General features: G+C 42.5%; 1 protein-coding gene across 2 annotated transcripts in view; it reads right to left on the reverse strand.

The window, feature by feature from the left end:
* The window catches only part of ADGB (androglobin), a 943,967-nt gene that overhangs the window by 139,559 nt on the left and 789,291 nt on the right, over positions 1–15,117 (reverse strand). For both annotated transcript variants that reach the window (XM_063917880.1, XM_063917881.1), the window contains 2 exons: positions 5,549–5,736; positions 5,061–5,245 (listed from right to left, as the gene is read on the reverse strand). In XM_063917880.1, the coding sequence (XP_063773950.1) occupies positions 5,061–5,245; positions 5,549–5,736 (373 nt within the window). The remainder of the gene's footprint in view (positions 1–5,060; positions 5,246–5,548; positions 5,737–15,117) is intronic.

A 15,117-nucleotide genomic window follows, 5' to 3' on the forward strand; every position in this document is an offset into this window, starting at 1 on the left:
AGAGCTGTAACAATACTACTAACGCTCAGAGATTACATTTGTGTTTCATGATAAAACCATGATTGTGTCACAGGAAATGATAAGGAAAATGTGCTAAAGTGATAAATAAACAATGAAATGGGGATGAACTGTAAATTACATTTAATAACCCTTTTCCACTAAAATCCGGGCCCGACCCAAGTAATTGAACACGGATTTCAAGCCGTGTCACATTGGCTTGAAACCCCATTTACACAGCATGCTGGACGCGTGTTAGTGGTGAGTCTTCCCTCTACCAGTGCTCGGCGATGACATCAGTTGCACGCGCCAGTAAGCTGACTCTCCATAGACTTTTAACAGGACCAGGTCACCCATTTACACTGCTATTTTTCAGGGACCCTTTTTCACTGAGATGATACCTTGATTGCTTCGGCAATAACCCGGGTTATTGCAGCAGTAGCAAAGGGGTATTAGTCTAAAACTGAAACAATTTTCGGACATTTATTTAATGCAATATTTCAACAGTATAAAATCAATGTTATTACATGGCAAATGTGAGAAATATGTAAGGAAGAAGTGCTTATAATACCATAGGTAATTAGTAGCCGGCACAGCTATGCACACCTGACAAACTTCACACACCATACACAGTGTAGACATACAGTAGGTCACACATGGTGAAATAATTTGTATTTTGTTCCATTTTCCCTGCAGCCAATGTTGCCTTCCGTTTTTGAGATACACTACACTAAGGGGGTCATTCCGAGTTCTTCGCTCGCTAGCAGATTTTAGCAGCATTGCACACGCTAGGCCGCCGCCCTCTGGGAGTGTATGTTAGCTTAGCAGAATAGCGAACGAAAGATTAGCAGAATTGCGAATAGAAAATTCTTAGCAGTTTCTGAGTAGCTCCAGACCTACTCACAGATTGCGATCAGCTCAGGCCGTTTCGTTCCTGGTTTGACGTCACAAACACGCCCTGCGTTCGGCTAGCCGCTCCCCCGTTTCTCCAGACACTCCCGCGTTTTTCCCTGACACGCCTGCGTTTTTCCGCACACTCCCAAAAAACGGCCAGTTTCCGCCCAGAAACACCCACTTTCTGTCAATCACACTCCGATCACTTCAACTATGGAAATTCTGTGTTCTGACGTGAGCAAATGTACTAAGTTTTGTGTTAAAATACTTAGCGCATGCGCACTGCGTACCATGCACATGCGCATTTCAGCCTAAATCGCTCCGCTGCGAAAATCGTCAACGAGCGATCAACTCGGAATGACCCCCTAAGTGCATTTTATTAACTTTAAAATAAACATTTATTTTCACTTTTTTAATTATAAACGTTTATTGAAATACTTTTTTATTTTTTTTACAATACAAGCTATTTATATTGACATTTTTGGAATGCGCACTGATTGTTTGACTTGATCAATGAAAGATTAAATATAAATGCAGACTCTAAAGGCCAGTACTCACTGGCCGATGGCAGAGAGATGTGTGCTGAGCGAACCGCTCAGCACACATCTCTCCCGGCGCTCAGCACAGCGCGATCTGTGCTGAGCGGGCGGGGGGAGACGGGGGGGCCGCTCACTTCACCCAGCGGGTGAAGTGAGCGACCCGCTAGATTGGCCTGCATGCAGGCCAATCTAGTAGCAGCGATAGCGATGCGCGGGGCTGCGCATCGCTATCGCTAAGGGGGCTACACACGGAGCGATCGTGCTTAAAATCTAAGCAATCTAGTCAGATTGCTTAGATTTTAAGCAGCGATCGCTCCGTGAGTACCCCCCTTAATGAAAAGTGCTATCACTGGTCAAATTACTGGACACTCATTTATACAGTGCAGTTACATATAAAAGCAGTTCAGTATTTGCTTGACTTTAACCAGAAGTTTCTTTTTCAACAAATATTTGCTGAGATACAGTATTTAGATAACTGTATTCTTGCTTAAAAAGAAGAGTTCTATAAAGCGTGCACTGCCTTTCAATGGGTGTGGTATAGACAATCTACAATTATTAGATACACAATCAATAGGTCGACACCTTATGGTCATCAGGAATTAGGTCAACATGGGTCAAAGGTTGAAAGGGTCAAAAGGTCGACGGGTCAAAAGGACGACAGGTAAAAGGTAGAAAGGTCAAAAGGTTGACATGGAAAAAGTTGACACACATGTTTTATGTTTTTGGGTGTAATTTTCTATGTTTCATCCCCTGTGACCACAATTAGTGGTAACATAGACCCTTGTGAGCTCACTTCATTCGCCATGCTTTGGGCATTGTGCCTTGTTCCGCTGCCGCAATCGTAGTCCACTTGGATGGTAAACAAAAATTGATGTGTGTGTCGATTATTTCAACCTCTTGAACCTGTTAACCTTTTGACATGTCTACCTTTTGATCCTGTCGACCTAATGCCTGTTGATTATATGGTGTCAACCTATTTACTGTCTATCCTAGATAGTGTCTATCCATAGTCTGGAACCCCTTTCAGTTGGGTTTACTTTATATAGTGCAAGCAGTTACATAATCCAGCACAACCAATCATATATCTGCTTTTATCAGCCCAATTCAGTCAGATGGCATGCAGGCATGATGTTAACAGACAAAATGCTGACATTCACAATGTCGATAGCAGAAGGTTGACATTGATGATGTTGACATGGTTAAAATGTCAACATCATTAATGCTGACATCTGCAAAATATTGACATTTCCAGAATGTCGAAATTGGGATAATATATTTTATCACTTATAAATAAATGTGCAAACTTCCCTTTCCCCAATTGTGCATGAATCATTCTTTGTTTCAGTAAAACTAGGGTTCTATGCAGTGTAAAGTGACGTTATAAGCATTGCTACTGCTATTTTCATGTATTTGAATAAATGGTGTGCTTTTCACGTTTGCATTAAATCTTATAAACTCACTATTAACTTTACACTTACACCAGGATTAGAGCTAACACTAGTTAGACCCTTTCAGGAGGCTGCGTTTTGGTGGCCATACAGTTCTTAACTTGAGACTACAAGCCCAGAACATGCCCTTACTTTCTTTGTGGCTACATGCACACAGCAGTTGCATTCCTGTGAGTACATGGCAATATCGGAGGCATGGCCACGTCACCTCCCAATAAAAATATGCAAAAAAGAGGCTCCAAAGAGGGCCACAGCGAACAGCACGGGGGAACATTTGTCTCCTTCAGTCAGGGGTGGATCATGGGGGTCGGTGATCAGTGCAAATGCTCCCTTCTCCATAACATTTCTAATCTGCCAAATACTGGTGACCACTGTATAGTAGCACAGTGACAACGGCACATCGTGCAGGGAGAGAGAGAGGAGTGCAGCAGTCTCTCTTCTTGCAGATGATCAACAGAACCGGGCCCCTCCAAAAAGCCCATGCCAGGGTCAAGAATACCACCCCTCAGTGCCCCTGGGTGGAATATACTCAATATGGTATGCATAAAAGATGTCCTCAGAGTGTTAAGTTATGAACTTTAATTCCAGAGGACCTCAATGACAAAAGAATTTAGTGGAATACTGTAATCCATCACTAATTATGACTTTGTCATCGGTCTGGTTCACATACAAATGTGTTGTTCATATGATTATCATTTTATCATGATATAAAGGTTGGTCTTTTTAACAATAAATTATAGAATTAAAAAAAATATCTGGATGACTCATTTAGTTATCCTGTTTGAAGGTGATTTTTAAACTATAAGGAGACTTAAAATTATGTAATTCTTGCAATGAGTTAAGAGACTCTCAGATATATACAATTTGGTAGATGTCCAGCACTGTGATGACACAATAACTAAGGGACAGGCTTGGGCATATGCACTCTTTTATAGAGCTAAGAAAACAACAAGCACCTGCAGTCTAAGCAGCCTGACCATTAAGTCTGGTGACTCAGACATGCGATGTTATTGTGGCTGATGAGTCATGCACAATAACGATCAGTTAAGAGACAGCGTGTGGTGTTTAACCATGTCAACAGAATTTAAGTTTTAAAAGATCAATATCTTAAGAATATCATTAAGGAATCAGTGAGAGAGATCAGAAGTTTATTTTTTGTTTTATTAGATTGCGAATGTAATATATTAATAGTATTCAGATAACTGGCTACTACTTGGACAGGGCTGATATTGAAGGGGTTTCTTAACGCTGAAGTAGCAATAAATGTACTGTACTGCAGAACTAACACTTAAATGATCTAATTGACTACTGCATACTGGATTACACCAATACTATACAATTGCGGTGGAAAGACTGCTGGATGGGTCCTTTATGTTATCCGTTTCATCTTCTTTAGATTAATGGAATAGGATCATTAGGTCGACCCTATTTAGGTCGACACTCATTAGGTCGACTAATATTGGTCGACAGGCACTAGGTTGATGCCTGGAAAAGGTTGACATGGTCATCATGTTCTAATGAGTTTTTTTTGTGTTGTTTTCTTCGTAAAGTGACCGGGAACCCCAAGTAGTGCACCGTGTCCCGTTGTATGGCTCGCCATGCTTCGGGCAAGGTGCCTCACTCCTCTACCGCTGCGCTTGGCATAAGTTACTATTCCCAATCGTAGTCCACGTGGATCGTAAAGTATGAAAAAGTAAAAAAAACTGGGGGGAAAAAACTGTTAAAACTCATGTCGACCTTTTCATGTGTCGACCTTTGCCACGCCGACCTAATGGCTATGTTGACCTAATGTCCATGTCGACCTAATGCATGTCCACCAATAGTGGTCGACCTAATGACTGTCGACCTAAGTGAGGTCGATCTAAGGACTGTATCCCAGACTAATATACATCTCTAGTACTTTAGTTCCTCATGTAGTGCTGCCCTTTAGTGGTTTTGGGGTATTTTTAGTGTAAGGTGTAGGTAAATACTGTATTTCCCATATCCTCTGGAACAGCAGTTTATAAACCTGAGCCGTTCTTATTTTTAAGATTTGTCAATTTTAGTTCCTACTCCCTAGTTCTGTCTTAAATATTTTGTTTGTTCCAATGTCAATGCTAAAAATCCAAATGAAATAGAAAAAATATAAATGTAAATGAATGTATTGTACATTACTGTAAAATATAGTAAAACATATACTCACAGTGAGCACTAATAGGCCTTTCGGTGGGCAGAAAGAAAAAAGCAGGAATCACTGCTTGACCTTTGCCAGTAGCACTCACAACTTCTTCATTGTCATCCAATATCTGTATCTTGATGAATACGTCTAACTTAGAGGTTTGTACTTGAATAGTTGCTATGTGTTCTATTGCTGATTTTACTGTGTACCTTTATCACAAGGGCAGAACAGAGAAAGCAGTATGTCAGGAAAGCTGCACAGAGTGAAAGAGTCTGCCTGACAGATTCACACTAGAGACTTATGCTCTAAAAAGAAGCAGATGAATAAATTATTACAGCTGTCTGCATGGTAATCTATTATAAAATAGAAGAGTGTTGTAGATAAATGTGTTGATTTTTAATCCTTTATACCGTACACATTATTCAATGTAAGCATGGAAGATGAGCAGAACTGTGACTTTACTTTCAGATTGTTAGTGTAATAATTGCCTGTCCAATGATGCCTATATTTACCTAAATATCAGGTTTTTGTCGTTGGGTATGTAAAAGTCTCTAACTTCCCGCAGAGAGAATGCATTGTTTACAGTGTCACGAGAGAGATACGGCAGAGGGTTGCGGGTCCCAATGAGTCGTAGTCTCCATTTTCCAGATGCCGCAGCAAATTCACCAATATGCGCTTCAGCCATAAATGTATATCCCTTCTGAAAAATCAGACGTGGAAACAAAACCTAATTACATATACTGAAAGTGCTGTCACACATGGAAGCCGTTGCCTACAAGATGGTAATATTATCGTAAATATGCAGAATAGGAGTATAATTTCTAAATATTACTGTGTAGTACACAAGTATGTTTGCAAAAAGAGGCTCTATGAGGCCTATAATAAATAGCAAAAGGACTACTGTGTATATTCCAGGCACAGTTATATGGTTTAATTGTACCTGTACTGGTGGCTATTGGTATAAGTCTAATGCAATGTTTCCCAAATTTTGTCCATAAGGAACCCTAACAGTACATGTTTTCCAGGCCTTTTTTCAGAATTACAAGTGATATTATTAGTACTGTAACCTCATATCGATCTTTTAAAATGAATCACTGGTCTAATGGACAAACCTAAAAATCTATCATATTTTCATTTTAAGAGGGTAAATGTTAGTCAGATAGAAGGATAAGTATACTATCACATCACTAATTTATATATATATATATATATATATATATATATATATATATAAAAGAGAATATCCGCACTAAACTGCCCATCAAAGTCCACATGAGATGGTGCTCCACTCCACGGAACAGTTAATTCCAATAAACAGTCATTTGTAAAGGAGGGCACTCACCAATTTTTTGTAAAATAGTAGATGTAGTTTTAATATCAGATCATCAAGTCGACGTTTTGATCACATCCCAGTGATCTTTGTCAAGACACCAAACAATGTTCAAGGCAACAGGACACCACAGGCAGCATGTCCAACCAATTCACATACAGAGCTATTTATGCCCCTGCTAATTGAGCACACCTAGGACACACCCACCGTCACTCATAGTATAGAACAAACTACAAATCTGTGATACAACATGTCTGATAATGAAAAACACTGGCCAGATAAGAATTAGCATCTGTCAGGGAGCCCATAGGGACGAAAACCGCCGACCACATTGTCATAAAAGTATTAGAAATAAGCTAAATTGAGAACCAGGAAATGCTCGAGCGTTCCAAAAAGCCGTGGAACGCACGCGCCAGGTGGAAGTGACACGCAAAAGCGTAAGTGACGTCCCGTTGCTATAGGGACCGTACAAAGGCCGGAGGTAGCGGAAGGCACAATACGCGCCCTGTCCATCAACGGCGGTACCGCCCCTGGGTAAAGACCAAACACAGGCGTTGTCATAGAGACAACAATCACAGACTAGCCAGCGCAAAACCGTTTATTAGAGAATAATACACAAGTGCTGTCAATCAAAGCCTCATATCAAATCTATGCTAGTGGACAGAGTGTCAGGGAGGTGCCTGGTGGCTCAAAACGCAGGGAAAGAAAAAACTACATATAAATATGATGTTATAAACTACATACAGTAGTATGAAGACATAGCTTCCAATATTAAAAACATGACCTTTAATAATAAAAGTAAATAATAAAGCCCGGGTAATATAGAGCGCACCACGGCCGACTGGAAGAGATGGCACCCCCAAGATATCGGAGGTGCCACCGATACCAGCCTAGCCCCAGGCGCGCGACACCACCCGGTCAACACTAGATAGAACAACAATACCCACAACCAAAAAGGTGAAAAAAAGGGGAAAAAAGAAGGGGGGAGAGAGAAGGCTTTGCTGTTGGTACTTAGAAATCAGATAATAGTCCTAAAGATTATAGAAAAATGCCATATGGATTGGCTTCATTAAGACCTAACGGAGTAATAGTCCCCAGTTCAAAGATCCACCTGGATTCACTTTGTTTAAGTTTCAATTCCCTATCGCCACCGCAAATAGAAGAGGGAATATGATCAATCAGCATGCATTTGAGACTGGATATGGAATGTTTGTGTTGTAGCCAGTGTTTTGCTACTGGCTTGTCTGTTTTATTAGTTTCGAGTGCCTGGCAGATGGAATAGCGGTGGTTAGCCATCCGTTCACGAAAGCAGCGCGTCGTCAACACAACATAATAAAGTCTGCATGGACATATGATGATGTAAATCACGTAATCAGACATACAGGATAGCTTGTACTTGATGGAAATCCTTTTTCCACTATGTGGGTGTGCAAAAGAGGAACCACTAGTCATTGACCTGCAAGTAGTGCAGTCAGGGCAACGGAGACAGCCAGTTTTTCTCATCGTTAACCAAGTGGTATTAATTTTTTGAGGTTGTAAAGATGGTCGCATCAACAGCTGCCGTAGATTTGGTCCTCTACGGTATGAGTGCATAGGAGGTCTTTGGCTTAAACCTTCCAATTTAGCATCAGTTGCAACTATAGGCCAGTGTTTTTTAATGGCCTTTTCAGCAATTCTTGCATTGGTGTCAAAGGTTGAGGTAAAGATTAGTCTGCTTGTGTCAAAGGTTGGCGGCGACTTCTTGATACTATCATTAAATTTCTCGGGGTGGTGGCTAATAGCAAACAATAGTGTGTTACGATCAGTCAGTTTGCGAAACAGGGTGGATCCTAGACGGTTTTGCTGTCTAAAAATTGTTACATCCAAGAAATTCATTGAATCATGGTCTACTTGGTGTGTAAAACGAATGGGACTATCAATAGAGTTAAGGTATTGGACCATGTCACAGAACTCACCAGCGGTCCCCTTCCACAAAATAAATATATCATCGATATAACGCCCAAAATAGGCTAGTTTATCACCAAATCTAGGGATGATATATGTGTTTTCATATTCTTACATGAATAGATTCACATATGACGGCGCCAGGTTGGAGCCCATGGCGGTCCCCGTGTTCTGTATAAAAAACTCATTACCATAGCAGAAATGGTTCTTGCTAAGAACCAACTCGGCCAAAGCCAACAGAAACTCAACAGGGGGGCCGACATGTGCACCACAACCCAGCGCCGTCCGAAGTGAACTCAAACCAGCAGAGTGTGGAATCACTGTATACAGTGAATTTACATCTAGTGTGGCCAACAGAATGTCATCAGTAATATCACCCATTTGGGAGATTTTCTGTAAGACGCCCCCCGGTGTCTCTGATATAACTTGACATGCCAGTAACAAGGGGTTGCAGAAAACTGTCAACAAACTTAGCAATCGGTTGCAAGATGGAATCTCTTGCTGAGATGATTGGACGACCCGGGGGAGCATCTAACGATTTGTGGATTTTCGGGAGTGTATAGAGAATTGGACACACAGGGTGATTGACCGAAAGGTAGGCAGCAATTTTGTCATCAATCCACCCATTTTGAAGTCCCATAGTGATAGTACCATCTACCACTTTTTTAATATCAGTCATAGGGTTAGAGATAACTTTATGGTATGTCAAGCCATCTGACAATTGGCGACGTATCTCATTGTCGTACATGACCCAATCTTGTATAACTATCGCCCCGCCTTTATCCGCTGAACGGATCACGTTTTAATCATTTTTCATCAGGGACTGTAGTGCTGTCCTTTGTTGCTTATTCAAATTGTCATATGGTCTATCCACCCTGTGTGTCCTCATCTCATGCTCCGTCAATCTAAGAAAAGATTTGATACTTGAATTTTGTGAGATGGGGTCAAAGGAGCTAGGTCTAGAAAAAACTCGGATCAGTCGACTGAGTCGCAAAATATTCCCTGAGTCTTAACTTTCTACCAAATTTAAAGTGGTCAACTGACCACTGAAAAGAATCATGCATTACTGTTGGAACAAAGGAAAGACCCAGGGATAGGACCTCCATCTCAGTATCAGATAAAGAATGTGAGGACAGATTGAACACAGATGTTAGGTCTTTGAAGCTCCTCCCTTTCGTGTGTTTCCTCCCGTCCCTCCTTGTCGGGTGTTTGTGGGACAGTTTTCTGGAGGGTCTGTAGTTTTGCGAGTAGCACGTCCTAAAAAATTCCCACGTGGTATTCTAGAGTCAGTGAACTCACTATCTGAAATGGATTGAGAAGAGCTATCGTACTGTCTCTGCGATCTAGACCGGAAATTGTGGAATCTACACGTGGGATTTCTAGGATCCCCTTTTAGCCACCTATAGACTTGGTGATTGGAATAGTCAGAATTCACAATATCAAGTTTTTTCCGTTTAAACGCAACAAGGTCACGTTGATAGGACAGTACTTGATCTTTAAGTTTCTCAATCCAATTTTCAGATTTTTCACGTGTCAGAGTGCTTAGATGTAAAGAATTAAAGTCTGTCAATTCTTGTCTGACTTTAGTTAATTCCACCCCAACCTCCTCGATAACTAACAGTATTAAATCAAGTGAGCATTTGTTTAATACTCCGCACCACCGGGTACAAAACGTCAAACTATGACGTCCGATGGTCGGAGTATTATTGACCCTAAAGCAACGTGTTATTCTCTTATTTCTATAATAATCAGAAAGAAACTGCCCGTGAAGGGTGAGATCAACTTCCCTTTTCTTTAACCGTAACACCTTATAGTAAAGGTCAATCGGTGTATCATCAGGCAATTTCTGAAATTCACGATGATCAAATAAAACTTTGTCAGCATCGTCGTCTGTAAGAGAGATGAAATTACTCTGTGCTAAATTAAGTGTCGCCTCATCAAGAACATTCCCTGCTCCCAAAGACATCCCCACTAATACACTTAATAGCGTGTAATGAATCACAAATAGAATGGAGTGCGTAGTGAATTCTGTGACCTGGTCCACATACCACCAAACAGCAAAGCCAAACAAAATCAAATATGGAAAAAATAGAAAAAATATTTTTTTTTTATATATTTAAAAACATGTTGTTCACATGTTCAACATAACATCATATTTATATGTAGTTTTTTCTTTCCCTGCGTTTTGAGCCACCAGGCACCTCCCTGACACTCTGTCCACTAGCATAGATTTGATATGAGGCTTTGATTGACAGCACTTGCGTATTATTCTCTAATATACGGTTTTGTGCTGGCTAGTCTGTGATTGTTGTCTCTATGACAACGCCTGTGTTTGGTCTTTACCCAGGGGCGGTACCGCCGTTGATGGACAGGGCGCGTATTGTGCCTTCCGCTATCTCCGCCCTTTGTACGGTCCCTATAGCAACGGGACGTCACTTCCGCTTTTGCGTGTCACTTCCACCTGGCGCGTGCGTTCCATGGCTTTTTGGAACGCACGAGCATTTCCTGGTTCTCAAATTAGCTTATTTCTAATACTTTTATGACAATGTGGTCGGCGGTTTTCGTCCCTATGGGCTCCCTGACAGATGCTAATACTTATCTGGCCAGTGTTTTTCATTATCAGACATGTTGTATCACAGATTTGTAGTTTGTTCTATACTATGAGTGACGGTGGGTGTGTCCTAGGTGTGCTCAATTAGCAGGGGTATAAATAGCTCTGTATGTGAATTGGTTGGACATGCTGCTTGTGGTGTCCTGTTGCCTTGAACATTGTTTGGTGTCTTGACAAAGATCACTGGGATGTGATCGAAACGTCGACTTGATGATCTGATATTAAAACTACAGCTACTATTTTACCAAAAATTGGTGAGTACCCTCCTTTACAAATGACTACATATATATATATATATATATATATATATATGGGATCCGGTCTTAAGATCGACACTGTCTAGGTCGACAATGTTTAGGTCGACCACTATAGGTTGACAGTCACTAGGTCGACATCGATGGAAGGTCGACAGGGATTCTAGGTCGACATGTGCTAGGTCGACAGGTCTAAAGGTCGACATAAGTTTTTCACATTTTTTTCTTTTTTTGAATTTTTTTCATACTTAACTATCCACGTGGACTACGAAGCATGGCGAGTGAAGCAAGCCATGCGAGGGGACGCGGTGCACTAATTTGGGATCCCGGTCACTCTACGAAGAAAACGACACAAAAAAAAAAAATTCCTCATGTCGACCTTTAGACCTGTCGACCTAGCACATGTCGACCTAGAAACCCTGTCGACCTTCCATCCATGTCGACCTAGTGGCTGTCGACCTATAGTGGTCGACCAAAACATTGTCGACCTAGATACTGTCGATTTGATGAACCACATCCATATATATATATATATATATATATATATACACTGCTCAAAAAAATAAAGGGAACACTAAAATAACACATCCTAGATCTGAATGAATGAAATATTCTTATTAAGTACTTTGTTCTTTACATAGTTGAATGTGCTGACAACAAAATCACACAAAAATTATCAATGGAAATCAAATTTATTAACCCATGGAGGTCTGGATTTGGAGTCACCCTCAAAATTAAAGTGGAAAAACACACTAAAGGCTGATCCAACTTTGATGTAATGTCCTTAAAACTAGAGATGAGCGCCTGAAATTTTTCGGGTTTTGTGTTTTGGTTTTGGGTTCGGTTCCGCGGCCGTGTTTTGGGTTCGAACGCGTTTTGGCAAAACCTCACCGAATTTTTTTTGTCGGATTCGGGTGTGTTTTGGATTCGGGTGTTTTTTTAAAAAAACACTAAAAAACAGCTTAAATCATAGAATTTGGGGGTCATTTTGATCCCAAAGTATTATTAACCTCAAAAACCATAATTTACACTCATTTTCAGTCTATTCTGAATACCTCACACCTCACAATATTATTTTTAGTCCTAAAATTTGCACCGAGGTCGCTGTGTGAGTAAGATAAGCGACCCTAGTGGCCGACACAAACACCGGGCCCATCTAGGAGTGGCACTGCAGTGTCACGCAGGATGTCCCTTCCAAAAAACCCTCCCCAAACAGCACATGACGCAAAGAAAAAAAGAGGCGCAATGAGGTAGCTGTGTGAGTAAGATTAGCGACCCTAGTGGCCGACACAAACACCGGGCCCATCTAGGAGTGGCACTGCAGTGTCACGCAGGATGTCCCTTCCAGAAAACCCTCCCCAAACAGCACATGACGCAAAGAAAAAAAGAGGCGCAATGAGGTAGCTGTGTGAGTAAGATTAGCGACCCTAGTGGCCGACACAAACACCGGGCCCATCTAGGAGTGGCACTGCAGTGTCACGCAGGATGTCCCTTCCAAAAAACCCTCCCCAAACAGCACATGACGCAAAGAAAAAAAGAGGCGCAATGAGGTAGCTGACTGTGTGAGTAAGATTAGCGACCCTAGTGGCCGACACAAACACCGGGCCCATCTAGGAGTGGCACTGCAGTGTCACGCAGGATGTCCCTTCCAAAAAACCCTCCCCAATCAGCACATGATGCAAAGAAAAAGAAAAGAAAAAAGAGGTGCAAGATGGAATTGTCCTTGGGCCCTCCCACCCACCCTTATGTTGTATAAACAAAACAGGACATGCACACTTTAACCAACCCATCATTTCAGTGACAGGGTCTGCCACACGACTGTGACTGATATGACGGGTTGGTTTGGACCCCCCCCAAAAAAAGAAGCAATTAATCTCTCCTTGCACAAACTGGCTCTACAGAGGCAAGATGTCCACCTCATCTTCACCCTCCGATATATCACCGTGTACATCCCCCTCCTCACAGATTATCAATTCGTCCCCACTGGAATCCACCATCTCAGCTCCCTGTGTACTTTGTGGAGGCAATTGCTGCTGGTCAATGTCTCCGCGGAGGAATTGATTATAATTCATTTTAATGAACATCATCTTCTCCACATTTTCTGGATGTAACCTCGTACGCCGATTGCTGACAAGGTGAGCGGCGGCACTAAACACTCTTTCGGAGTACACACTTGTGGGAGGGCAACTTAGGTAGAATAAAGCCAGTTTGTGCAAGGGCCTCCAAATTGCCTCTTTTTCCTGCCAGTATAAGTACGGACTGTGTGACGTGCCTACTTGGATGCGGTCACTCATATAATCCTCCACCATTCTATCAATGTTGAGAGAATCATATGCAGTGACAGTAGACGACATGTCCGTAATCGTTGTCAGGTCCTTCAGTCCGGACCAGATGTCAGCATCAGCAGTCACTCCAGACTGCCCTGCATCACCGCCAGCGGGTGGGCTCGGAATTCTGAGCCTTTTCCTCGCACCCCCAGTTGCGGGAGAATGTGAAGGAGGAGATGTTGACAGGTCGCGTTCCGCTTGACTTGACAATTTTGTCACCAGCAGGTCTTTCAACCCCAGCAGACCTGTGTCTGCCGGAAAGAGAGATCCAAGGTAGGCTTTAAATCTAGGATCGAGCACGGTGGCCAAAATGTAGTGCTCTGATTTCAACAGATTGACCACCCGTGAATCCTTGTTAAGCGAATTAAGGGCTGCATCCACAAGTCCCACATGCCTAGCGGAATCGCTCCCTTTTAGCTCCTTCTTCAATGCCTCCAGCTTCTTCTGCAAAAGCCTGATGAGGGGAATGACCTGACTCAGGCTGGCAGTGTCTGAACTGACTTCACGTGTGGCAAGTTCAAAGGGCATCAGAACCTTGCACAACGTTGAAATCATTCTCCACTGCACTTGAGACAGGTGCATTCCACCTACTATATCGTGCTCAATTGTATAGGCTTGAATGGCCTTTTGCTGCTCCTCCAACCTCTGAAGCATATAGAGGGTTGAATTCCACCTCGTTACCACTTCTTGCTTCAGATGATGGCAGGGCAGGTTCAGTAGTTTTTGGTGGTGCTCCAGTCTTCTGTACGTGGTGCCTGTACGCCGAAAGTGTCCCGCAATTCTTCTGGCCACCGACAGCATCTCTTGCACGCCCCTGTCGTTTTTTAAAAAATTCTGCACCACCAAATTCAAGGTATGTGCAAAACATGGGACGTGCTGGAATTTGCCCATATTTAATGCACACACAATATTGCTGGCGTTGTCCGATGCCACAAATCCACAGGAGAGTCCAATTGGGGTAAGCCATTCCGCGATGATCTTCCTCAGTTGCCGTAAGAGGTTTTCAGCTGTGTGCGTATTCTGGAAAGCGGTGATACAAAGCGTAGCCTGCCTAGGAAAGAGTTGGCGTTTGCGAGATGCTGCTACTGGTGCCGCCGCTGCTGTTCTTGCGGCGGGAGTCCATACATCTACCCAGTGGGCTGTCACAGTCATATAGTCCTGACCCTGCCCTGCTCCACTTGTCCACATGTCCGTGGTTAAGTGGACATTGGGTACAACTGCATTTTTTAGGACACTGGTGAGTCTTTTTCTGACGTCCGTGTACATTCTCGGTATCGCCTGCCTAGAGAAGTGGAACCTAGATGGTATTTGGTAACGGGGGCACACTGCCTCAATAAATTGTCTAGTTCCCTGTGAACTAACGGCGGATACCGGACGCACGTCTAACACCAACATAGTTGTCAAGGACTCAGTTATCCGCTTTGCAGTAGGATGACTGCTGTGATATTTCATCTTCCTCGCAAAGGACTGTTGAACAGTCAATTGCTTACTGGAAGTAGTACAAGTGGGCTTACGACTTCCCCTCTGGGATGACCATCGACTCCCAGCGGCAACAACAGCAGCGCCAGCAGCAGTAGGCGTTACACGCAAGGATGCATCGGAGGAATCCCAGGCA

Source organism: Pseudophryne corroboree, chromosome 4 (assembly GCF_028390025.1).
Source record: "Pseudophryne corroboree isolate aPseCor3 chromosome 4, aPseCor3.hap2, whole genome shotgun sequence".
NCBI lineage: Eukaryota > Metazoa > Chordata > Amphibia > Anura > Myobatrachidae > Pseudophryne > Pseudophryne corroboree.